Source organism: Lathyrus oleraceus, chromosome 7 (genome assembly GCF_024323335.1).
Source record: "Lathyrus oleraceus cultivar Zhongwan6 chromosome 7, CAAS_Psat_ZW6_1.0, whole genome shotgun sequence".
In the NCBI taxonomy this organism is placed as follows: Eukaryota; Viridiplantae; Streptophyta; class Magnoliopsida; order Fabales; family Fabaceae; genus Lathyrus; species Lathyrus oleraceus.
In genome coordinates this window covers 101594042-101619406 of record NC_066585.1, presented here as the reverse complement: position 1 = coordinate 101619406, position 25365 = coordinate 101594042, and the positions used below count along the sequence as shown (strand labels likewise).

Here is a 25365-nt window from a genome sequence, read left to right as displayed (position 1 = left end):
ATGAAAAAATTAGAAATAAGTATGAATTTTTATCGGATATTTTGAAAACTTTGCTACTTTTTTTTTTCCGGATTTTTTGAAATTTTTTATAGGTTAATTTTTTTTGAATTTTTTTACAGTGAGGAGCAAATAAAGAGATGCCACGATTGCTTCTCGTCAACGTGATATAGTTGAAGTTGTTGTAGGCACGACTCGAGTGAGGCGAGCTGATGTAGTTGGCTGCATCTCCGTGCGGGAAGAGTATACCTGATCGATTCTCACAGGAAGCGGTTGGCGACATATCAGTTTCGTGCACTCCATGCTACTCGGCATAGGGATCTAGAGCTCCTGTTGGATGAACCAAAAATGCTGACGATGAGCCTGTTCTTGAGGATGTCCAGCCAACACTTGAGGATACCATGCAGATGGTGGCAAAGTCAGATGTGCCACATCCTTCTAAGACGTCAGAGATGCCTCATTTTTCTAACATACAAGCTCATACTACTAAAGAGGTTACTTCCCAGATGGTACTGTGGTTTGTGCTACTTAGGCGCATGCTACAAAGGATATGGGTGTCACTTCTTCATTTGAGACAGAGGTGAATGCTTCAGCTTCGACAGAGTCTTATGTACACACATATGAGGGTTTTCTAGAGGGTCCAATGACTATTATGTGCTCACTACATATGTCAATTATGTGGCATTCAAATTATGACATGGAGAGGTATGTATATGATATGCCAATGATGTGATTTTATTTATTACTCATTATTTATTACTCGCACATTGAAATTAACTAATGCTTTTGACTTTGTTTGTTACAGGACCGACCTCCGCTGAAGGCACCCGGGCAGAAGCTAAAGAAGTTCTTAGATGTCGAGATGCTAGAGGAGGTTAAGTCGATTCTTGATAATTGCGGTCTCTTTTCACTGGTGGACTATTCGCTGACCATGCTCGACGGCCAGTCATTGACGATCTTGGTTGAGCGATGAAATAAGGAGATATCTTCCTTCCATTTTTCATTTGGTGAGATGACGATTACCTTGGATTATATCTCCTATTTGTTCCATCTTCCACTGGAAAGTAGTTTCTTCACCGTTCCTCTCATTAGCTAGGATTTTACATGTATGACTGTTGTACAAGACTTGAAGTTACTGAGGAGCAGGTGATAGAGGAGTTTAGGACTATGAGACATGCTCACTTTTTCCTATCTTGACTCTGGGACAGGTATAAAGATCTAGTGCAACAGGGCAAGGCATCCTCCAGGGTATACATAATACATCTTGTAGATCTGGCGCGAAGTACACGTGGCTGTTTAGTGTTTAGTGACCTTGACCATGTCGGTTGGGCATGGGGGTATACTGCACTGACGATTCTATATGCTGCATTTGCAGAGGCGATTATTTTTTAGACGGGGTAGCTTGCTGATTATATAAGTTTATTTCAGGTATACGAGCATTTCCCTGAGACTATTTTAGTTTTTTTATGACATTTCTTAATTTTCCTATGTTATTATACAATGTTAGATATACGAGCATTTCCCGTCCATTTGTGACAGACCGATTATTCCTACCACTGCAAGGTTCGCACGGGCCAAAGAGATGAAGGGGAAGGCATGCACACCCATGAGGTGTTGCGGAGTACATAAAGAGCATTAATGTGATGGTTGTAGACAATGACGTTTGGACACCATATGCAGACCAAAGAGTGCATCATGAGTTTGATGACACTTCATTATTTTCTAATTATCTGCGATGGGAGATCTTAGTGGATAGACACTCACCTAAAAGGTGCCTGCGCCAGTTTGGACATGTTCAGGACATCCCATGACCAGTCCCTGCCATTCCATTTAAGGATATTGACAGCTGGTTTTTTGGTCACGTTTTAGGGTCTGCCTGTGCCATTATGAATCGTGCAGTGGGTGTTCAGTTTCCAACATATTGTGTGGATGGGTACTTGGAGTGGTGACTTATTGTATCACACCCTCACATCATTCCACGTAGGAAATATGTAGATGATGTCGAACTTTCTCATGTTGGACATTCTGATGTTGGGGGACCTTCTCATGACGTACCATCACCTCCACCGCCTCCACATGGTGCGAAAGACACTCATCGCTTGCAGATGATATCGGTCCTTATGAATAACCTCATGGGTTTGGTGAATCCAGAGGTGAGGTTTATACTCTTCCATTGATGCATGATGAACATAACCCAACATTTGACAAACAATTACATTACTTAGACATACAATTACATAACTTAACAAAATAATAATAGATAATAATACCTAAACACTACTAAATGATTCTGCATGTTTTAACATCATGATTATGTCGTTGACATATCTAAAAATTCTCGCATCATACTCGACCGGTCCGTTAGTTAGCCTACAGTGATATGTTTTCTACACAACTTTCAAATCTTCATCGGTCTTCAACTCAATAAGGTCGTATTTCACCTTTCCATTAGTATCAATCCAATCTATATGAAACTCGATCTTACTCACCTTTTTGCTCTCGGTTTCGGGAAACATATCATTCAACTTAGATCTCAGAACGAAGAGATAAATGGTGCCCTCTGATATATGCCATAAAATACCGGATTTTTGAAATATTCAATTTACCTAACTTTTCATATACACTACAAGATTTTTTGATTTGTACTGAATTTTTTTTATTGTTCTACCAGATTTTTCGTTTGAATTTTTTGTTAAAATTTTGACAAAGTAGTATATACATTATGAAAATATGTGGGAGTGCTAGATCAAGGTGGGGGGTTGCAGGATAAAATACCACCTTACAATCATGGGTATAAGCGTTTGACCAATTATTTCTTTCTTGTGAACAAAACTCTCATCATGCATACTTAGCATATGGCAGGCCAGTTTGATCATGAAACTAGTATTAAACAAGCTGAAGTTGTTATGGAAACCCTATATGATTTTGCATTGCTTCGGTCTTAAAGATAAACTTAATGAATTCTAAATCCATGTGCTCTAGGATGGTAAGTAAATCATAATTCTCAAGACGACTATTTTTTGAGTTTCTTTTCAAAATTTTGTGCTTGTGCTTCAATGATATGCTTATAGTTTGATATATAAAGATTTATTCATAATTTTTTTTATTGAAATACGACTGGGTTCAATAAAAAACATTAGGTAGTCCTCCAATTTTGATGCGTCCCTACAGTCCGCATTAGAAAAATCCTGAGTCGTCATACGCACCAAATTTTCAATATTTAGATCCCCCTTTTTACAACCACAATAGAAAATTGTTTTAGCTTTTTCAACTTAACCAAACGACATTATATGTTAAAATTCTAAAATACTGCCTCTGTGACGCAACGCGCACAATGCGCATAAGAACTCAAATATTTCTTTAGTAAAAAATTATGTTCTCCAACTAGATTCGTCATGTATTTCGTTATATTAGAACGAAGACGGGGACGAGCCGAATAATACTTTGAGAGATATAATTTTTTGGAGCACAAGGTGATAAAGATGAACAATGGAACAAAGAGAGATAAGATAGAATAATAACAAACTTCCACTACTCTAAAACGGTTACAAATACTTGCACACACACACACACACACTGCTACACAACATTACACAGACTGCAAAAGGAATGATAATGATCACACTACTCACTTGCTTAAATACAAGTGAGACTTAAGTAGAAATACTAAAATACCCTATAATAAACTTTTTCTACAAGTTTCTAAAAATGAATTAATTCTAACACCATCCCTTAATAAATATTAAACCTAACCAAAAGTAACAACACCAATTCCATCCCTCAAGCGGAGAAATTGATCAGTCTTGATCGCCTTTGTCAGAACATCTGTCATCTACTTCTGGGTGCTACAGTGCACAACTTCTAGCACTCCATTATGAAGTTGATTTCTCAGAAAGTGATACTCAGTCTCAATATGCTTGCTTCTCCCATGCAACACTAGGTTCTTGGTAAGATTGATTGCAAACTTATTATCAATCATCAGCTTTAGAGGCTTGTTTACTTTGATCTTCAAATCTTACAGTAAATTCAGAAGCCACACAACTTGACATGCAGTGACAACATCTGCAATATATTCTGCTTCACATATTGACAAAGCAACAACTGGTTGCTTTTTGGAACACCAAAAAGTAGAACTTTTCAGAAACTTAAATAGGTATCTAAAAGTACTTCTTCTATCAACTCAGTCTCCACACCAATCAAAATCTGAGTAACTCAGAAGTTCTGAGTCAGTTTCAGCACCAGAAGGGAACAAAACTTCATACTTCAGAGTTCCTTTTATATACCTCAGAATTCTGACAGCAGCTTGGTAATGAGACCACTTCGGTTTACTCATAAATCTACTCACCATTTCAACTACATAGAAAATATCAGGTATTGTATTACATAAATACCTCAGAGAACCTACCAACTGCTTAAACATTGTCGCACCTGCATCATCACCATCAGAATCAGAATCCAATTTCTAATTTATATCAGCAGGTGTGGCAACAACTTTACAATTCAGCAACTCAAATCTCTTTAGAAGCTCAAGTTCATATTTCAGCTGATGTAAAATTATGCCTTTCTCAGAGTATATAATCTTCGTCCCTATAAAATAAACCATATTTCCTATATCAGTCATCTCAAACTCATTCATCAGCTCCTTCTTGAACTTAAATATCTCATGTTCACAACTTCTTGTTAGAAATATGTCATTAACATACAGACACACCAGAATCATATTGCATTCAGAAGTATGTTGAACATAGACACCATACTCTATCTCACATTTCTAAAATCCATGCTTCTTGAAAAATGAATCAATTTTCATATTCCAACTCTAGGGGCTTGCTTTAGTCCATACAAAGCTTTGTGTAATCTAAACACCATCCATTCCTGATTATTTTTCTCAAATCCAGGAGGTTGTGACACATAAACCTCTTCTTCTAATGGATCGTTTAGAAATGCATATTTCACTATAAATGCATTAGATGCCAATTCCTGTTAGCAACTATCATAATCACCAACCTGATTGTTTCATGTCTTGCTACAGGCACAAACACTTCAAAGTAATATAACCCAGGTTTCTGCAGAAAGACTCTCACAACTAACCTTACTTTGTGTTTTCCAATTGATCCATATGGCTTTAGCTTCACCTTATAAACCCATTTCACGCTGATGGATTTCTTGTTCTTTGGAAATTCTGTCAGCTTCCAAGTCTTGTTTTTCTCTATGGCATCAAGTTCTTCTTTCATGGCCTTCAGCCAGACTTTCTACTTGAGAGCTTCTTCCGTACTCACGGGTTCAGAATCTACTGACATGGAACATTGAATAACTTCCCATTTAGAATCTATTTCAGTGTCTTGTAACATGTCAAACTCTACAAACCTTCTCAGAATATTTCTTATGCTTTGTGACCTATGAACTTGTTTATAAAATTTTGATTCTGGAACAATATCAGATGCTGGAACTCCAGAAGTACCGACTTCAAAAGCATGACCACCTTCGAAATTTAGAAGATTCCCAGAATTTGGACTACCACCAGAATCTGGATCACCAGAATCTAAATCACAGCCAGAATCTGGATCAGAATTAGATTTTTCCTTAGAATCAATCTCTCCTTCTGATTCGGACTCACTCTCAGAATCATTTTCAGGCTCTGACTCATCTTCAGAATCAGAATTAATATCTTCAGAAGTTAACTCTGCACTGGAGTTGGATTGCGACTTGCTCAAATCCCATACTTATGACTCTTTCACACTAACATCTCTATTGACTTTAACCTTATTATTAAATGGAGAATAAATCTTATAATCACATATACTGTGATACCCCACCAGTAACATCACCTTGCTTCTATCATCCAACTTCTTTCTAGTAGCATATGAAACGTGTTTTTAACAGACAGAACCAACTACTTTGAAATGACTAACACTTTGCTTATCTCCAACCCACCTCTCAAAAGGAACAATTTCCTTCAGCTTCTTGGTTGGACACCTGTTGAGCATATATGTTGTAGTGGCAATAACTTCTCCCCACAAAGTGTTAGGAAGCTTCTTCTCCTTTAGCATGCTCCTTGCCATATCAAGCAACTTTCGATTTCTCCTTTCAATAAGACCAATGTGTTGAGGAGTATATGGAGCAGTCACTTCATGATCAAATCTATTCTCTTCACATGACTTCTTGAACTCTGTAGAGTTATACCCACCTCCAACATCAGTTATGAGAATCTTCAGAGTCTGACCATTCTATTTCTCAACATTGACTCTGAATTTCTTAAATTCAGAAAATACCTCGTATTTGAACTTTATAAGGGATACCCACATCATCCTTGTGAACTCATCCACAAATGACACAAAGTATTTATTCCCTCCTAGTGAAGGTTCTAGAAATGGTCCATACACATCATAATGCACCACACCCAGAGCATGCTTTGCTCTTGGAGCTACTTTTGATACAAATGGAAGTCTTGGTTGCTTCCCCCTCATGCACATATTGTATGACTTTTCTGGTCTCTTAATTACAGGAATTCCATGTACCAGTTTCTTTGAATATAGATGCCCTAAGCTTCTAAAGTTCAAATGACCAAATCTTTTGTGCCACAACTCACTTTCCTTCACAACACTTGTTGCGCTAAGGCATTCAGAGTCTGTAGGTTTAACATTCACCTTGAATTTTCTATTCCTTCCCTGTTCTGACTCCATAATTAGCTTTTGATTACAATCATACAACTTTAAAAGATTGTCCTTCATGGTAACTGAGAATCCCTTTTCAATTAATTGACCTACACTCATCAAATTTCTCTTCATGCCAGGAACATACTAGACGTTCTAAATTAACACATATTTTCCATTATTCAGAATCAATATAACATTCCTCATTCCTTCAACATTTAGATACTTATCATCATCATATCTGATCTTGGTCCTCTTCCCAGAGTCAAAATCAACCAACAATTTCTTATTTCAGTAAGATGTTTTGAACAACCAGTGTCCATATACCACCAGTTTTCTAGAGACGTACTATCAGAATCAGAAGCCATTAATAGCACATGTTCATCATCAGAACTTCTGGCCATATTCGCTTTTTCTAATTTCCTCTCCTTATTTGACCAACAATCTGCAACGAAGTGGCCCAACTTCTTACAACAATAACATATAACTTTTCTCTTGTCATACTTCTCCTTTCCCTTATGACTCCTAGAAGCCGAGGCTTCTAACTTCTGAGACCAACCATGTATTTTCTTGGCTTTTGACTAAGACTTCTTCTGGTCTTTCTTAACAAAAGAAGTTTTCAGAGCTTGCTTTACCTCTCTCTCAGAGGTTTTTTCACTCAGACACAACTCTTGCACCTCTAGACTTCTTTGCAACTCTTCTATTCTCATGGTGCTCAGATCCTTAGAATTTTAAATTGCTACAATGATGTAATCAAACTGAGGAGTAAGAAAGTACCTTCTCAATGATAATTTCTTCAGAGAGAGTTTCTCAACACGACTTCATCTCATTTGCAAGAATCACTCTGAAGATGTAGTCAGGTACCTTCTCATTGTTCTGCATGTTGAGATTCTCATACTACTTACGTAGAGACTGAAGTTTCACCTTCTTCACTGATGCATCACCGCCGTAGCACCGCACCAGTATTTCCCACGCAACTTTCACCATCGTCGAATAATCAATTTTCTCAAACATGTTCACATCCACACACTGATGGATGTAGAACAACATCTTTTGATCCTTCTTCCTTATATCACACTGAGCATTTCTCTGCGCATCCGTTGTATTTTCTGGAAGTGCAGTGTAACTGTCCTTGACAAGATCAAGAACATCTTGAGCTCCAAGCAACACACATATCTGAATCATCCAACGATTCTAGTTCTTACAATCGAACACTAGAAGCTTGGTACTCAGATTACCGTTTCCTTTCATCTCCAACCTTGTGCAATACACTCAGATCTCACATAGACACAATGTTTTCCAATCCCTCATAATCAAGATATGTGATTCTGATATGATTCTGATCAGAAATTCAACACGAACTCTCCAAACATAAATCAATCACACAATGCGTCACCGTTTCATTCGTGTTTCCCGTGGTGTTTCCCTGTGGATCTAAATCGGAGCTCTAGATACCAATTGTTGGTGCACAAGGTGATAAAGATGAACAATGGAACAAAGAGAGAGAAGAGAGAACAATAACAAACTTCCCCTACTCTAAAACGGTTATAAATGCTTGCACACACACACACACACACACTACACATACTACAAAAGGAATGATAATGATCACACCACTCACTTGCTTAAATACAAGTGATACTTAAGTAAAAATACTAAAATAACCTCTAACATACTTTGTCTACCAATTTCTAAAAATAAATTAATTATAACAGTTCATAGGAACAAAAATGTGAGATAAATAACATTTCAACTATCAATTTTGTAGTGTATCTAGGCTACTACCTTGACTTCCCTCTCATCAAGGGTTAAGTTTACAATAATGTTTTATAATGACATCCTTGATAAAGTGTCCAAAAAATTATCTTCTTGAAATGAAAACTCTTGAGTATAGTAGGAAGCGATTACTTAGAGACATCTTTTACAACAACACGTCATTAATACTTTTGGTAAATTATACAATTTTTGAGTTGAATCATGAGATTCATTAGGTTGGTATATTGACTAGACTATATTCGATCTTCTTTGTTACTAAGCTCTATTTGTTAACATCATCAATATGTGTTTGAAGGATATGTTACACGGGGATGTATAAGACCTACAAAGTCTTTCCACTATGATATTGTCTGACAATATTGACTACATCCAACAATTCCCAACAACGAATACCTTAGACGTAAAGCTTCAAGACACATGGACTTGGAAGCATGCCAAAAAAAGGTGTATATACTTGCTCAAGTGGTAACTAATGGTTATCACATCTGAAAGCCCTAAAAAAATTATAACACTTTATATGAATTGGTTTCCACAATTCTCTCTAAGATAATGGTGGTTGATATCATTGGAACATGGTAGCCTCCCCCAATTTGCACTCGTTGTTATTTACCCATGAAATATATTCTCCATTTTTCATGTGAGTGCCCTCATTCAAGAGAACTTTGACTTCCTTTAGATATTAGGTGTTACATTATTTTTTTCTCTCTTACTCATGTTAAACTTTGGCTTTATGAGATATCGTGTGGTGCCTCAATAATTTTGTTTGTTACAAGTTTATGAACCACTTGATGTTGGATCTTTGAGGATCGAAAATAGCGTATCCATAAGGCTGTGAAGATGATCATCTCTTTTCGTGAAGGGTGTCTTACTTATTATACCCACCCTGGGGTGAATTTATAATCATTGTGTCTCTTGAATCATTAGAGTCGTGCTTTTGAAGGCACTCTTAAATTTACGGTTAATGGTAGTTATTTTTTGGAAGGTTTTTTGTGTTTAGGTGCTAGTGGAATTGTTTCTAACATACATGGTAAATAGATAGTTGGTTTCCATTATTATAAATTTGGAGGTGACATGTTATTGGTAGAGTTAGATTCCATTCTGACGGGCCTTGCTCTTTGTTATAACAAAAGCTACAACAACCTTATTTGTGAAAGTGATTGCATGGAAGTCGTTGATCTGGTCATTTTGGCTGTCACCATACCTTGTGTTCCTCTAGAGAATTAGAAATGCTTGATAAAATGATGGATTAGAGTCTTGATAGGATGAGGTTGATCTTTGGTACAATGGCGCATGGGTGGATCAACAAGGTTAGCACTTCAACACCCAAATTAGTAAGAGAATGAGGAGTAAATTGAGTTATGAATTATAGAGAGAAAACCTCGAGTCTCGCGTGGGATAACTTTATATGAAGGGAGATTATGGACATTCTCTGTCATTTTGGCATGGAATGTGAGAGGTCTTCCAATGACATCTAATGATAGGTATTACCCATGATGTGGATCTGGTATGGAGATTTGGAGTAGGGTTACATTGCACATTCAATGCTTTGGTGGAGTGACTTGGACTGATTATTGTGCCTTCACTTTTTGGTCAAGTGGCCGACCTGGAAAAATTCCCCCCAAGACTTGCTATGATGCAACAATGGGAAGTCTTAGATAAAAATGAGTCAGGTTTACCGTCTCTTGTCCATTGCTTGGAGAAGTGGAAACGATCTTGGAGACGACGTGAGTGATCTGAGAAACAAACACATAAATGCTAGTTGTAACACCTCAAAATTTGCCCTCCTCTCTTGGGACTAGCTTAACATATTGCATCTCATTTTGTAGGGCATTAGGCATTACATCTTTGCATATCATGTGGAAACAATGAGCAAGTCATCCTCCTAAGTCTTTCTCAGAAGATAGAGAGGTTAAGAGATTCATGCCTGAGGGTCTTATTGAATTGATGATCAGTCAACTGAGGGCTAGGAGGTGGAGAGATAAGTTTCAACATCTCATTCATGTTCAAATGGGGCTTATTCATCATGTCAAACATCTACCTTGAAGGTTTTGAAGCCAGATCAAAAGTTTCCAAAAATGGCAAATTTTGGACCAACTTCAACTCAACTTTCCAATATCAAAGAAGCTTCAAATGAAATTTTGTCCAACATGAAAGTTGAAGATCTTTCTCTCCCATTTCCAAAAAGTCCAGGATCATGAATTTCTGATGAACGGTTGAGGAGATATGATCGAATCATCATCAAATGTGCATGGCAAAAAGTGCTATGTATCGATCCATACGAGTTATGTATCGATCCATGCAAGGCAAAAAGTGCTATGTATCGATCCATACGAGTTATGTATCGATCCATGCAAGGAAAAATGTTCTATATATTGATACATACGAGTTTTGTATCAATCCATAACTCTGTTTTGATCATGCATTGGCTACTGTTCACGTCCATATTACTTCATGCACCGCTAATTTTCAAGTTTTGTCAAAACACCTCATTTTTGCCATACACCTTGTTTTCACTTAATTTCAACTTAACTTTGCTTAATTTTGATTAAGAGTGGATTAGCACATCATATATATACTAAATCATAACAGAATTTGGGAGGTTAATCACAATTCACAAATTTCAGATCTGAAATTTTTTCTCTCAAACATTCTCTCAATTTTTCTCACAATTCTTCAAAGCAACTTGCATTTTCCTTGCCAAATTCACCATCTAGGATCATCATAGAGCAAGCTGCAAGCAAGGTTCATATGAATTCGTGGAGTTTGGAAGCATACATGAAGCTTGAACAACAATGGTGAAATCTTAAATTCGTGGATTCAAAGCCAATTGAACATCAAGACTTCATCCATACACTCATACCAGCTTGCTAGAACACGATTGGAGCACTGCAAAGGCCTTGGAACTACACAATTCGAAAGCTGCTCTTCAAGAGGTTTTAGATCGATTATCTCTTTTCTCAATTTCATTATGATAAACTTGTAGATCGTGTTTGTGTGAGCATTCTGAGCTTTGTTTCACTTGATTCCATGCCATATCCATTGAGTTTCGAAGATTTGAAGTTTTGTTGTTGAAATTTATTTTGCTCGATCCATGAGAATTGTGATGTTACATGCTTGATGATTACTTGATTCATGATCCTTGACGTAAGATCTACATGTACATATGCTTAGTTTTCAACTCTGGAAAAATTGTTCATGTTGATCTTGAAGCTTTTACTGTTCCTGGAAACGTGTTTGTGAAGAAGATGATCAGGGGTTTAGGCCACGGTTTTCATGTTGTTTTTGACCACGCTTATCCGTTGCGAAAGGTTTCGCTAAACCGTTGCCAAAGGTCCCTAGGGTTTTTACTCTATTGGCTGCATGCGTACTTCATGACGCGTTCTGATTGGCTGAGCCAATCTCTTAGTAAAACGCCGCGTTTTGGATAGTGGCGCCAAATGCCAATTCAAATTTAATTCAATATAATTCAATTAATTCTTTTTTTCATTTCAATTTTTATTTCATTTTCCATTTGCATCTTAGAAAAATCATAATAAATCAAATAATGATCCAAAAAACATGGGGATTTTTGCTATGGTTTTCTCTTTTCCTCTAGTTTTTTTATCAGCATGATAATCAAAGTTGTGCCTGGCCTGAATTTAATTTTGCCTAGGATTCTTGTACATGTATGCATTTTGACATTGCTTTGCCTTTTCCTTTGTGAAATAATGAGATTTAATCCAATGCTTCTGGAAATTTGCATGATGAAACTACACTCTTTGATTGACATTTTGGTGTTAAGTTTTCATTTTTATCATTTGTGGTTTCTGGTTTGTGAATTTTCTAAGTAGGTGTGACAATTTGTGTCACACCTTTGCATGTTCATCTTGTGCTATGTGTTTACCCTATCAAATGATGCTCAATTGTTCTGAATTTTTGCATGCTGATCATATGAGATGTCTTGAATATGTATGAATTTTTCCAGATTTTTGTGAATCATTTCTGATTTAATTGAGATTTATCTTTCTGGTTGATCACATGTGGACTTTAAAATTGTCTTGAACTTAGATTGATCATGAAATGCATTTGGTAAATGATATTGATGTGAGACTTTTTGCTATGTGTCAATAATTGTTTGAAGTTTCATCATGTCAAATTTCAGCTTCTGTTTTGAATTTTTTCCTCATCTTTGACCCTAGGCTTTGACCTAGTGGTTTGCCTCTCATCTTTGAGCTTTGTTTTCAGGTTGGGCATTCAAGTTCCTATAGTTGTTGATGCTCTATCACTTGAGCCTTTGGTGTTTACTTTTGACTATGAACCTTGTGTGTTTTGTAGGGTTGTTAACTCAATTGAGTTTGACTTGTGGCTTATGTCTTTGCTTATTGGGTTTGACTGTTGATATTAATGTTGTTTGTTTGTCTGTATAGTTGAACTGATTTGTTTGATGTTTCCACGGGTACATAAGTTGCTTAAGTTCACTTTGAACTTGCTTTTGCTTGGTTGCTTAACCAATTAGGTATAACCTCTCTTCTTCATGTAGTCTGGAAGACCTGGCCTGTTATGTGGCCAGGCACCTGTCTGAAGCCCTCCTTAAGAGGCGATGTCTTTGTGTGTTTATTCTTGTGCTAAGCAGGAAAAGTCCTTTGATAAGGCAATTGGCAGACAAAAGAGATGTGTAGTCCATCTCCTGCTACTCAGTGTGTTACTCACCTTGCTCACACCACATGTGTTGATGCATAGTGAGTAAAAACCCAAGATCTTATAGAGTCTAATCCTTGTGGAGAAGAGTTCCTACTTTCTGAACTCCCACACCTTCTATTATTCAATGCTCTCCCTGACCAGGGATAAGAGCCATGAGGCACACCCCTCATCTCCATTTCATCTGCTTCACCCTAACTCTCAATGTTAGGATTAAGAGCTAACATCACCCTGATACAGTGGCTTGTTTATCGAGGTTGACATGACCCCTTGACTAAAGCCTAACCCTGTGTGAGCCCACTTTGTTTGTATATAGTGTGTGCTAACTGTGTGTATGCTTGCTCTTGTGTTTGTATTGCTTTGCTTGTGCTGCTTAGGATGGCTTGCTCCCTGTGCAAGTTAGCTAGAAACCTTAACCTAGGACCATGGTGAATTTGCATGATAACTATTAGGCTCGAGTTAGTCTCCCTTCTAGTTTGTCATTTCCCAGTCTCTGGTTAGGTTAGAAGTTCTTTCCTTGTTAAGGGGAACTACGTCGCCCTGATCCTCATACCAGATGAGGTACGTAGGCAGGAGATCGTATGAGATCTCTCCGGGCACCCTTTTCTTTTTTTTGTGTGTTTGCTTGATAGCTAGCAGGCTCGAGTACCAGACTCCCTGTTAGCTTGTTTGTTCAACCTTGTTATTTGCTTTTGACGATTCAGCGTCCGGTACCCTTTGTGTGTGTAGGAGTCCGACGTAAGTCCAGCGATTGGCAGTTGGTTTCCTGTGTGTGTTTGTTGGTTCGGAGTCTGATGTAAGTCCAGCGATTGGCATTCGGTTTCCATGTTTTCCTGTTTGTGTGGAGTCTGACGTAAGTCCAGCGATTGGCAGTCGGTTTCCTGTGTTGGTGTTTTGTTTCGGCGTGCGTGAGCCGAACTACGGTAGCTCTGATTCTCATTCCAGATGAGATACGTAGGCATAGGATGCGATATCCTAGCGAGCCCTTTCCCCTCTTATTCCACCTGTGTTTCTAGTGTGAATGTGCATTCTTGTGAGCAGTGTTTAGCAACCTTTCTTCTATCTTTTTGAGCGTGGATCCCGTCGAGTACGACGGATGCGTAGGGGTGCTAATACCTTCCCTTCGCATAACCGACTCCCGATCCCATCTCTCTCTGGTCGCGAGACCATGTCTTTTCCAGGTTTACTTCGAGCGTTTCCTTTCCCTCTTTTGGGATAAATAACGCACGGTGGCGGCTCTGTTTGTTTTGTTTTTTTCCGCCGGTTGTTTTTCGCGGATGCGACACTAGTCTCATCATTGAAAAGTCTCACAAGATTATTCTTACATATGACCCTAGCTAGTTATTTAGACTAGGGTGTGACACTTCCCTCTAGGATTCTCAAGTGAACTCAAGTGTTGTTATAGTGTTGAGGAAAATTAAACATTTTTTCCATCCGCCCCTTTTATTTCATTTGGAACTAATGATTTACCTGTCCCGCCTAAATATATAAATGTTACTTCACCTTCCTAACCATATTTCCACTATTTGCGTAAATTGTAATCCTTTTCTTCTTCTACAAACTCCAATTGCTTTCCCCAAAGCCCCACTGATTCTTGTTCCATCTGTCTTTTTTCCTTCTTTGGGTTCTGCATTTTCTCAATTCATGGCACCCTCAGAACTATCCTGTGTTTTAATCATTTCCTCAACCTTAAACTCTTTCAGGCACCATTTCCTCCTTGTTTACTTCTTATTATAATTTCCTTCATTGTTTTAGTCATTGATGATATGGGAGACAACCATGGAAATGTTCTATACATATTTAGTGATGCAAATTACACTTTATCTCATATTGAAATAGTAGACTAAAAAATTTCAACCGTCAGATTTTTAGCAGTTAATCAACCCATTATGAACCTCATTACTCTCAATGACAATTATTATTCTAATGAGGGTTCTATCGAAGATGGCAATAAACCTTTGAGTTTCCATCCTGGAAGAAATACAAATGATTATGCTGGTCCCGATACTAGGGATATTGATGTGACCCATCTTCTCTTGCCTATCATATTGCAGACCCGAAACCTGTTGAGGCCCACCAGGATGTACCATGTGTTAAACACATGACTTCCCACACAAGAAGGGGGTAAATTTTATGGTTAAGAAAAACTTGATTTTGAAAAACTTTTCGGATTAGAACCAGAGTTTAAAACCATTTTGAAAATAGTAAAATATTAAGCAGCGGAAAAATAAATTGCAAAATATAAATTATGGAAAATAAAGAGTTAAGGGATAAAGAGGAACACCAAGAATTATAGAGGTTCAGTCAAGAAACAAATTTTTCCTATCCCTAAGAATTGATCTTGAGAGTATTCAATAAATATTGAGAGCTTTTAGTAGGTCACACTCACGAACCCCTTATACAAGGAAAACTAGTTGACTTCCAACCAAACAATAAGATTGGGAATTTAGCAGTTTGAATCTTATCTTCCAAATGGTAGATTGAAAGAGTTATTCATCTTTCTATGGAGTAGATTGAAACAATTAGTCTTCTCTCCACGAGAATCTTGGTGCGGTTAGTCTTCAAGCTTCTAAACAAAATTTACAAGCTTTTACCACATGCTTAGTTCACGAACCTTAAACCTTAGTTTTACACGTGCTAACCAATAACTTGGGAGATTTTAATACCAGGTTAATCTCTAACCTTACCCAAGCTTTTAATATCAGGTTAAAATTTAACCTAACCTTGGTTTTACCACGCGTTAACCAAGAACCTATAAGATTTTACCAAGGGATGATCTCGAACCTAAACAAGGGCTTGATCATACAATCCCAAAACCAAAATCTTTTTAGGGTTTAGCTTTTAACCTAAACAATCCCCAAATATGTGATATTCAACCAAGGTATAAGCACAAATTTCACTTGGTGAATTTTATAATTCTACCCTTCCATAATTACAACTTATCCTCACTCACAAAAGAACTTTCTTGCATAAGCACTTAAGCTAAATTATTAGTGATAGAAAGCAAAAGAAAAAGTTAAGAGAGTGAGAAGTGTGAAAATACGATTCTTGATGGATTGAAATATGGGAAAGAACCTCTATTTATATGTTAGAGGTTGACTCAAAAAGGAATTTGATTTTAATTCTTTTTAAGACAAGCTAATCGATTATCTTCTAATGCTAGTTGATTAGAAACTTCAAAGGTAACTGTTACCATATCAAAATATGAAATAAAAGATATCTAGTCGTTGCATATCATTAATATGTTGTCCTAATCTCTTAGAGATCAATTTTGAATTGAGATATTCGATTAGATTAATGTCCTAGTCGATTAGAAAAGATAAAACTTTGCCTAGAGCTATTCTGACAACTCCCAACTCATCTGGCACAACTTCAAGAAATTTTTGAAGATACTTTCCTGAGAAAAATCATCTCGGAAATATGTTTTAGTGTGTGTGTGTGTGTGTGATTTAGCCATGCACTTTTACGAGATTTCCCTTATGCGTTACAAAGTGTTCACTCATATTGTTTAAGGTAAGGCTTTCTTGTACTTTAAGACTTTTCCAAATGCTTTCTTTTGTAAACATCTCCTTGAACTTATTTGAGATGAGGCTTGGGCTTATATTCTATATGATTCCCATCATCAGAAAGCATTAGTTGTCATCATCAAAAGTTATTTTCCTTGTTCAAAGCATATTACTTGTAAAACAAGGTTCCACACTATGAACTTGTCTCTTTATTAATTCATTTAGATCTGCAAATGGTTGGGAACCAAGTACTAAAGAGGTTAGGGATCACCTCAACTTTCAGAGCCATTCTCTTTTTCATGACATACATTATCTTTTTCGTGACAATTGAAAAGTCACGGTTCAAAAGGATCGTCAAGGTATTGCCATGATTTTTGGCACTGCTTAATACCACTGGCTGGAATCGAAGTTAGTGGGAACAATTTCCTTTTTTAGCATTACTCAGAAAATGGAGGAAGCTTAGAGAAATATGGGAACTTCTTATGATTGTTATGTTTCCCACATCGACCCCGACAAAAGGATATGTAACTCCTTTGATTGATAATCCATATCTTTTTATGACTGTCTATTTTCCAGGCTGATATTCAAGTTGTCCTTCAACAATTTTGAGGAAGAGGTGTTGAATCACTTGAGAATCTCCCCCTCTTAGTTGCACCCGATCGCTTGGGCCTTTGTCAAAGTGTTAGAATATTGGTGTGAGTATCGGGGAAAGGTGTCGACCTTGAGGTTATTCTTCCATCTCTTCAACATGATGCACACTTTGGCTAACAGAGGTTGGGGGAAAGGACTGATCTCCTTCACTATCCATTGAATACTTTTACGTTTACCTTGAGAGTTGGAAAATCTTTAAGGAGCATTGCATTTTGGTGACCCTGCTAGAGTTTGTTGAGACAAAATTGGTTTGTACCATGTCTATTAGGTTTTGAAGATAACAAAGTATTTAAAGAACAATTGAGTATACTAATATTTTTTCAAGTGTGCAGGACCATAGACTAAATTTTCATATAGAATCCAAGTATTAGTTTGATTGTGAACATTCAATGAGAATCTTAAAGACCAAAATCGGATGGATTAGAAACTGAAGGCCAGACTCTGAAGAGGTCAACGTCTGAAGGTCAAAGTTTGAAGAATTCAACCTCTGAAGACCAGATTTTGAAGAAGTCTACTTCTGATGATCAGAACCTAAGCCAGTTAAAGCGCAAGGACCAAGGTGACCCTGATAGGTCATTATTCATCTCTGAACATACTTTGTCACATGAAAACCCAAGCTCTATTTTCTTCATAGAGTCTGTTGGGATACAACTGCTAATTCCTTTTGAGGAAAAGAAAATTCAAACAAGGCCCCCTAACCTAACAATATGGTGAAACATCCCAATGTCTCTTTTGAAGCTTCCCAAAGGTCTCCAATGTGTTACATCTTCAACAACTTTTTTTATTCTCTATTTAAGGAGCTAAAAGACTTGAAAAAATATATACCAATTGACATCAAAAGAGAAGTCACTCTATCAACATAAAAGAATAAGTTGTAAGTTAGGATTTCTTATCCTTGTATATCTTAGAAACCCCTAAGTCTTAAAAGAGTCTATTTGTTGTGTATTCTTTATACACCTCTGATTATATCTGAAGTTTATTTTCTTAACAATCATTTATCTGCTAGGTAGATTGTTAGAAGTCTCTTACTAAATGTTTGAGCATTGAAAGTTTCTTGCTTGTGTGCTTGAGCAAATAAATATCTTACTTTAGTATTTGAGCAAATGATGTCTCTTGCTTGTGTGCTTGAGAAAAGAAGTATATTTCTTTAGTGTTTGAGCAAATGAAGTCTCTTGCTTGTATGCTTGAACATAAAAGTCTCTTACTTGTGTGTTTGAGTAAAGTAACTCTGTTGCTTATGTGCTTGAGCAAATTGTAATCTTGTGTGATTATAGTGAAAATCTCTTATAAGTACAAGGGGAGTGAATTACTCTCATGTTGTGAGAGGAACCAGGATAACTCTATGTGTTATTCTTTTTTCTTTCATATTATATTCAATGCCTACCTTTGACTGAATCAGAATCTACAACCTTGTGTTTAGAATCTGACTTAAGAGTTTGAAAAGAAAAAAAAAGTCAACACAATTCAACCACGCTTATTGCCTTTTTGTCACCTTCAGAGTCAAGAGGATCACTCTTATTTTTGCATACTTCCAAAATAAGGTCATTCTCTCTCTAGCCCCCGCATTTGGAGCCGGTGAAATGTAAAAACAAGATTCATGAATGCTGAGCCCAAAACCATTTCTTTCGTGCTCCAAAAATATAAATCTTCGCCTCTGACTCTTTGAACCAGAAGGAAAACTCATTGAAAGATGACTTAGTCGCCTTCTGAGAGAGTTTACGTTATGAAAGGGAGTCAGCCCATTTGGATGTACCGCCCTCACAACAGAAAAGGTGATATATTAACACGTGTTCGATTATGAAAATGACTACTGCTCTCTAGATAAAATATATTTTTTGTGAGGAGAGTGAATCATCTTTATGTTTGCCTTTACTATTCATAAACGTATTCAAGAGGAAAAATGCCTACTTGGTGAATGATGCTCCTTTGTCTCCTTCTCTGACTCCTATTGTGGCCCCGATTGAAACATGAAAAATATGGCTTCAAGAGAGGATGAGACTTCACTTGCTGGGGAGACACAAACAAACCAAGTCGGGCGAGAAAATATTGTAGACCCAAGGCGCCAGCCATTTGAAATATAGAGCAAGAAGTCTCACGACTGGTCCACATCAGTTATTCGTAAAACCTCAAAGAGGGACCATGGCAATGGTCAAGACGTGAAGGATAATACTTCCCAAAGATCTAAGCCATTTGGTTAAGAGGTGGTTATTAATGGGAAACTAGTCAGTGTTGATGAATGAGCCATGTGGTTTTGTAATTTGCAGTTGATTTTGGCGATTTTAACAACATTTTATCTAGTACATCGTAATTTGACTTGTTAATAAATATATTCCTTTAGTACTTGGTTTAAGTGCATTGTTCATTATTAATTCAGTTCGGGGGTCAGTTCTAACATAAAGTGATTCCAACCTCCTCTCGATTGTAGTTGCTGGAGATTGAATTGTGATCCTCCCTACCAAGTGCAACACCAATCACGCTTGGACCAACTAACGATTGATGGTCTTCCATGATTTTATTTCATCATATAATCTGGTATAATTTTATTTTATCATATGATTTGCCATAATTTTATTTCATCATGTGGTTTCTATGTTTTATTGGGACTATTCGGGGGTCAACACAATGAAGCATTTTTAACACTGTGGTCTTTTTTTTATAAGGAATACACATTTGTGAGAGACACACCACATATTCACCCAAAATCTTAAGATGATATGTGTGTAGATTCTTCCACTTATAAATGCTCAAATCTCCACATTTCTAACCCGTGTGAAACTTTCTTACACTATTCACACTTGTTATTCTCAACGGATTTCATCATATAATCTGTCATTGTTTTTTATATCATGTAAAATTCTTTATATTAAAACATAATACTTTATAATTTTTCATAATTTTAACAATTTTTAATATTTTTAACTCAAATCATTTTTCATAATACTTATAATTTAGATCAAATCATTTTTGCCCTAAAATTTACTCTGTCTTTGTAAAAGGTTTGGTTAAAACTCATTCTTAAAAATTTTTTACAAGAATTTAAATACGTTAGTTAATTAAAGTTAAAAAATGCCGTCAAAGTTTTTGGTGTTATCTGTGAGAGATGAATTCATCCAAACTAAATTGCCTCAATCCGTAATAAAAAAAATGCTGAAAATCATATTGTGATGATATCGATACAAATCAAATCAATGTTGCTTCTTCTTCTTCTCAAATCACACTAACACTTTCAACTTAAAACCAAAAAAAAAATGTTACTCACTCATAACCTTCATCTCCCTTTCACTCATTCACTCTTCACCACCCCCTTCCGCCCCTTGCACCTCACCACTCCAATCCTCAACCTCAAATCACCATCCACACCCCCCAGGTTTACTTCCTTCACCGTCCACGCCGATTCATCTAGCCGTCAATCCCAACCGTCTATCCCCAACCATGTCGTCGTCAATTCCATCTTCGATTCCTTCCTTTCGCTTCTCGAATTCCTGTGCCTTCTCTCTTCGCTCATCGTGTCGGTTAGCGTCGCCGTGATTGCGCTTTGGAAGAAGGAGTTGTATGAAACGATTGGTAACAGAGTTGCTCCGTTGAGTATGTTGTTGTTGGTGGTCGGTGTTTTGACTGGTGCGTTGATTAGGAGAAGGAGGGATATTATGATCAGTGGAGTTCCGGTGTCGAAGATGAGTCTGTTGCCGAGGATTCAGAAATTGGAAGGGGATTTGGCTAGGTCTGCCGATGTTATTAGGGTTTTGTCTAGGCAGCTTGAGAAATTGGGGATGAGGTTTCAACTCACTCGGAAGAATTTGAAGGAACCTATATCTGAGGTAATTACTCTCTCGTGTTTAACTAGTAGTAATTTTGTAGCCATTTAAAAAAAAAGTAGTAATTTTGTGACAATGTTAGAAACAGCTTTGAGATAACACCTATAGTAGAAAATATCGTGGAAATTAGGTTTAGGTGGTTTGGATATGGAGAGTAAAACTGGGAATTCTTTAGTAAGGAAAGTAGAACAAATTGGAGGGTAGTCAAATAGCTATAGAAGTAGAGAAAGATCTCAAAAAAGGGTAAGAGGAACTATTAAGAAGGATCTTGAGATTAATGAGTTGAGTAGAAACGGGGTTTTTAATCGAACATATGTAGTAGTTTGATTTATGTATATGTAGTTGACTCCACTTATTGCTATTGTTGATTTGTTCGCGTGTAAGATGAATTCTTGAGTCAAATTCAGAGCTTGCATGGAAATGAGTGCATGTTTGATTCAATCTTTGAAGAGAAAGGTGAATCTAGAGTCATAAATTTTATTATTATATGTTTAGTGTTCTTGAGTAGAGTTGATTTTTTCTTCATAATAGATTGTTACTTTAAGCTAGGATTTTGAAGTCTTTGAACCTAACATATAATTTTAGCATGTAATTATAGTTAAATTCACATTTTAATTAAATCCAATTTTCTTAACCGTAGAATGAAACACATATTCAATAGAACTTTAACCAATGGAAAAGGCCTAGTGAATACCAGATGAATAGGACGGTATAAGTGATTTCATTCATAGAGCAACAATGTAAGGATCATAGATGTATTGCCCGATTTACAAATAAAAGGACTAGTTCAAATAATCATAATACTGACAATCGTGTTTTTGAAAGTATAGTATAAATGTGTTGTATGGTCATAGGGTTTTATTAATATATGTCAAATATTCTAGCAATGTTAGGTTGCTAACAAGATTAAGGTTCATGGGCAATTTTGGCAGCCCTACTTTATAAAATGCATTACAAAATTACCTAAACAACCTAGATTTACAATAGGGATGGTAATGGGAAAAGTTTGGGTATGGTACTATAGTATCCGTCCCCATATCCACAGTTGGAAAAAATTCTCGTACCCGAGCTCATACCCATTTGGGCACCAACATTGGCACCCATGTAAGTGTCCGTATCCGTTACCTGCATTTCTAATAAAAATAAATATATCAAATATAAAAGATCATATTATTTTAAGTTTTTAAAAACATTAAAAAGTTTTTAAAAAAATTTATTATTGAATTATGAAATAAATTACCACTTATATTAAATATGTAGTAGTTTAAAATTGATGTATTTTTAAAAATTGATAGACATTTATTTTTATATAATAATATACATTACAATATATAAGTATATATTGTGCAGGTATGGGGCGGAGTGGGTACTAGGGTGCCATCCCCGCACACATTCCCACTTATTTAAGTGGGTAATTACCCGAGCCTGTGCCGGTACCTATTTTTGTGGATTTTTACCCTATCCGTTGTGAGTATTTTTGTGGGTACCTAATGGGGATGGCCCAAATTGTCTTCACTAATTTGCAACCAGAAACACTTGGGTGAATTAGAAAATATAAAGAATTCCAAGTGTGTATTCATGGGTTCATCATCAGATTCAATTCCATGGTTGTAATCAAGCACCAACTTTCCAAAAACATACTAGCTTATAGGTTGAAGCTCATGAATGGATGATTTTATGTCTCTAAATGAATCGCTTACACCTATATGAGTGTATTGGAACTTGAAGCATTGATGCATGGCTCTCAATCTTGGATAGTTGGTGCATAATGACTAACCACAAAACTGCTTTAGGGAATAGAGGCTGCTGCATTATTGAAGATCATAGATACAACTTACAGGACATATATAAATGCTCAAAAATGAAAGATTACTCAAATTTAAATAAATATTCTAACTGATAATAAAAATAAATCATAAACAAAAAACTCAACACAGGAAAAAAAAAGGAAAAACAGGAATGAGGAGTCTGAGCAAGAGAACAAAGGATAGGAAGGGAATTAACCTGTGTGAGAACTCATAACTAGAGTCTAGGGATATGCAACTATGCAAGAATACTGAAAAGAAGACGTGTGTAGACAGTGAACAGAACATAGTACTTGAATAGAACAGAGCAACGGGCTTTACAGAAAAGGCGGGTATTGGCTGGAAATGAGGTGCTAGCTCACTAGTAAGAGCTTAGCCTCGTAACCTCAAGGTAGTGGTTCAAATCTCCTCGGGGACAGTTGTAAAATGGTCATTAGTGTCTCTTGAATTAATACAAATTTCACCCTTCCAAGTTTTCTTAAAAGAAAAAAAGACATAAGAAAACTATGTATCAGGAGTTTTTGTGCTGAAACAGAGGAGATAATATTTGGTCAACAAGAGTTTAAATGATTGAATGGTCAAACAATGGTTTCAAACCCTATGAATGTTATTCTGATAAAAAAAACGGAGAAGTTATGAAAGTGTCCCAAAAGAAGGGAAGTTGGAAAACAAATGAACTGGGTACAAAGGGTTTTACCCCCATTCAGGAGAGTCGCCACTACAATTCTGAAATGTGAAAATCTGTGTAAAAATTAACACAATCTGGTTGCAGGAGCATGAAGCAAAAAGTCTCCAGGATGCAGATCATGTACTGTAATGTCCTCTGGGGATGTCGTATACTGAAATTCGTATTTGTTGATTAAAAAAAGATTTACACTAACTTAATATTTATTAGTGCTCACTAACTTAATATTTATTAGTGCTCACTAACTTAATATTTACTAGTGCTCCTTAACATTTTGAGTAACTGGTTGAAGGTTGATATATACTGTTTCAATGTGAATTGAAAAAGACTGAAAAACATTTAATTATTTGTTCATTTCTTGAAGACGGCTTCTCTCGCACAGAAGAATTCCAAGGCAGCAACAGTATTAGCCATGCAATCAGACGTTTTGGAGAAGGAGGTCGAGGAAATTCAAAAAGTTTTACTAGCAATGCAGGTAGTCATTTCTCCAATGTTACATAAACTCTGCACGACAAAACACAATTAAAAAATCGAATGACACTAGTTTGTTACTAGGCTTTAAAGGTTAAAATTATTGTGTGGCGGTAGCATTCATGGTCCGCAAAAGTTTAGAAATTTTAGAAATTCAACACTTCTTTAGAATATTTATTTTGGTTCATTTACAGTATTACTCACCCACACAACGATATGACAATTTTATATTCTGAATGAACATGTTCTGCAACCATGAATCTAGTGTTCTCTTGAACATTTTCTTTTCTAAAATATTCGTTTTTTATCATGGAGTTTGACTTGTCTTGATGGCATTTGACCGTTTATGTATAGGAACAACAGCAAAAACAACTCGATCTCATTCTTGCAATTGTGAAGCCAGGTAACCCATGGGAAAGCAAGCAAATTAATGAGGTGAATCAGGAGGTCCACCAAATTTGAAGCTTGGTACAAATTCCAGAGTGATGAATCTTAGCGAAACATTCTGATTTTTGATGTGAACACTGAATCATCTATCAACACACGAGGTCAAATTAACAATAATTTTATCACATAAATAATTATTACACTTTTCTAAGGGCACCGTCGGAAGGTTCCTGTGGATACAGGTGAAAAGAAATTAATCAATGAGTCAATTCAATCTAAGGGGAGAATGATCTGAACTCTCTGATTTGTGGTAAAGTTCGGGAACGTGATGTTGGTTCTGTGTTTGTGCATGTACTTTCATTTCAAGTTTACATGGTGCTCATCATCAAAACTTGTCACAGTTCACATCTTTACTTTGTATCAAAAACATATGAATATACATAGGTGTGGAACACTTTGGTCCAGACTAGTGATTGTTCTATTTGGGTCAAGTTTTTCTATATCAAATGAAAAATAGGATTGAAGTCATGGTGGTTGTTTTCACACCCTTGACAAGTGTACCTCAGATTGTTGTTTAGATAATATTAAATTGGATTACACCGTTTTTTTTCAAAAATACCTGGACTCGAGTGTTCTTCTGGCTGTTTTCTAAACTATTTCAGTTGTTCTCATCTGAATTTGGTTTGGAAATACTTCAGAGGTTTTTACATCTGGATGTGTATTTCTATCATTTTTGTGTACTTTTTAACTCTTTCAAATTTTACATATTAAATTAGGGAGAAAAAAATATTCATTAACAGGGTAAAATAATTGTTTGTACTGTCAACCAATTAACAACGTGCATCCTATAATATCACGTTTTAATTTTAAAACTACGTTGATGATATGATAAGTTGATAAATTTTTACACTGATATTGTACTACCTTTAATTTCATTAAATT

General features: G+C 36.4%; 2 protein-coding genes across 2 annotated transcripts; one reads left to right on the top strand and one right to left on the bottom strand.

Annotated features, from left to right (window-relative positions):
* Positions 1-4177: 4177 nt before the first annotated feature.
* Positions 4178-5231, bottom strand: LOC127102239 (uncharacterized mitochondrial protein AtMg00810-like). Its single transcript, XM_051039638.1, has 3 exons — positions 5089-5231; positions 4598-4670; positions 4178-4459 (listed from the first exon to the last, which is right to left on the bottom strand). The coding sequence occupies exons 1-3, from the start codon at positions 5229-5231 to the stop codon at positions 4178-4180; spliced, it is 498 nt and encodes a 165-aa protein (XP_050895595.1).
* Positions 5232-20354: 15123 nt separating this feature from the next.
* On the top strand, positions 20355-24951 carry LOC127101368 (uncharacterized). Its single transcript, XM_051038756.1, has 3 exons — positions 20355-21078; positions 23930-24040; positions 24391-24951. The coding sequence occupies exons 1-3, from the start codon at positions 20509-20511 to the stop codon at positions 24496-24498; spliced, it is 789 nt and encodes a 262-aa protein (XP_050894713.1). The 5' UTR covers positions 20355-20508; the 3' UTR covers positions 24499-24951.
* The last annotated feature ends 414 nt before the right edge of the window (positions 24952-25365 follow it).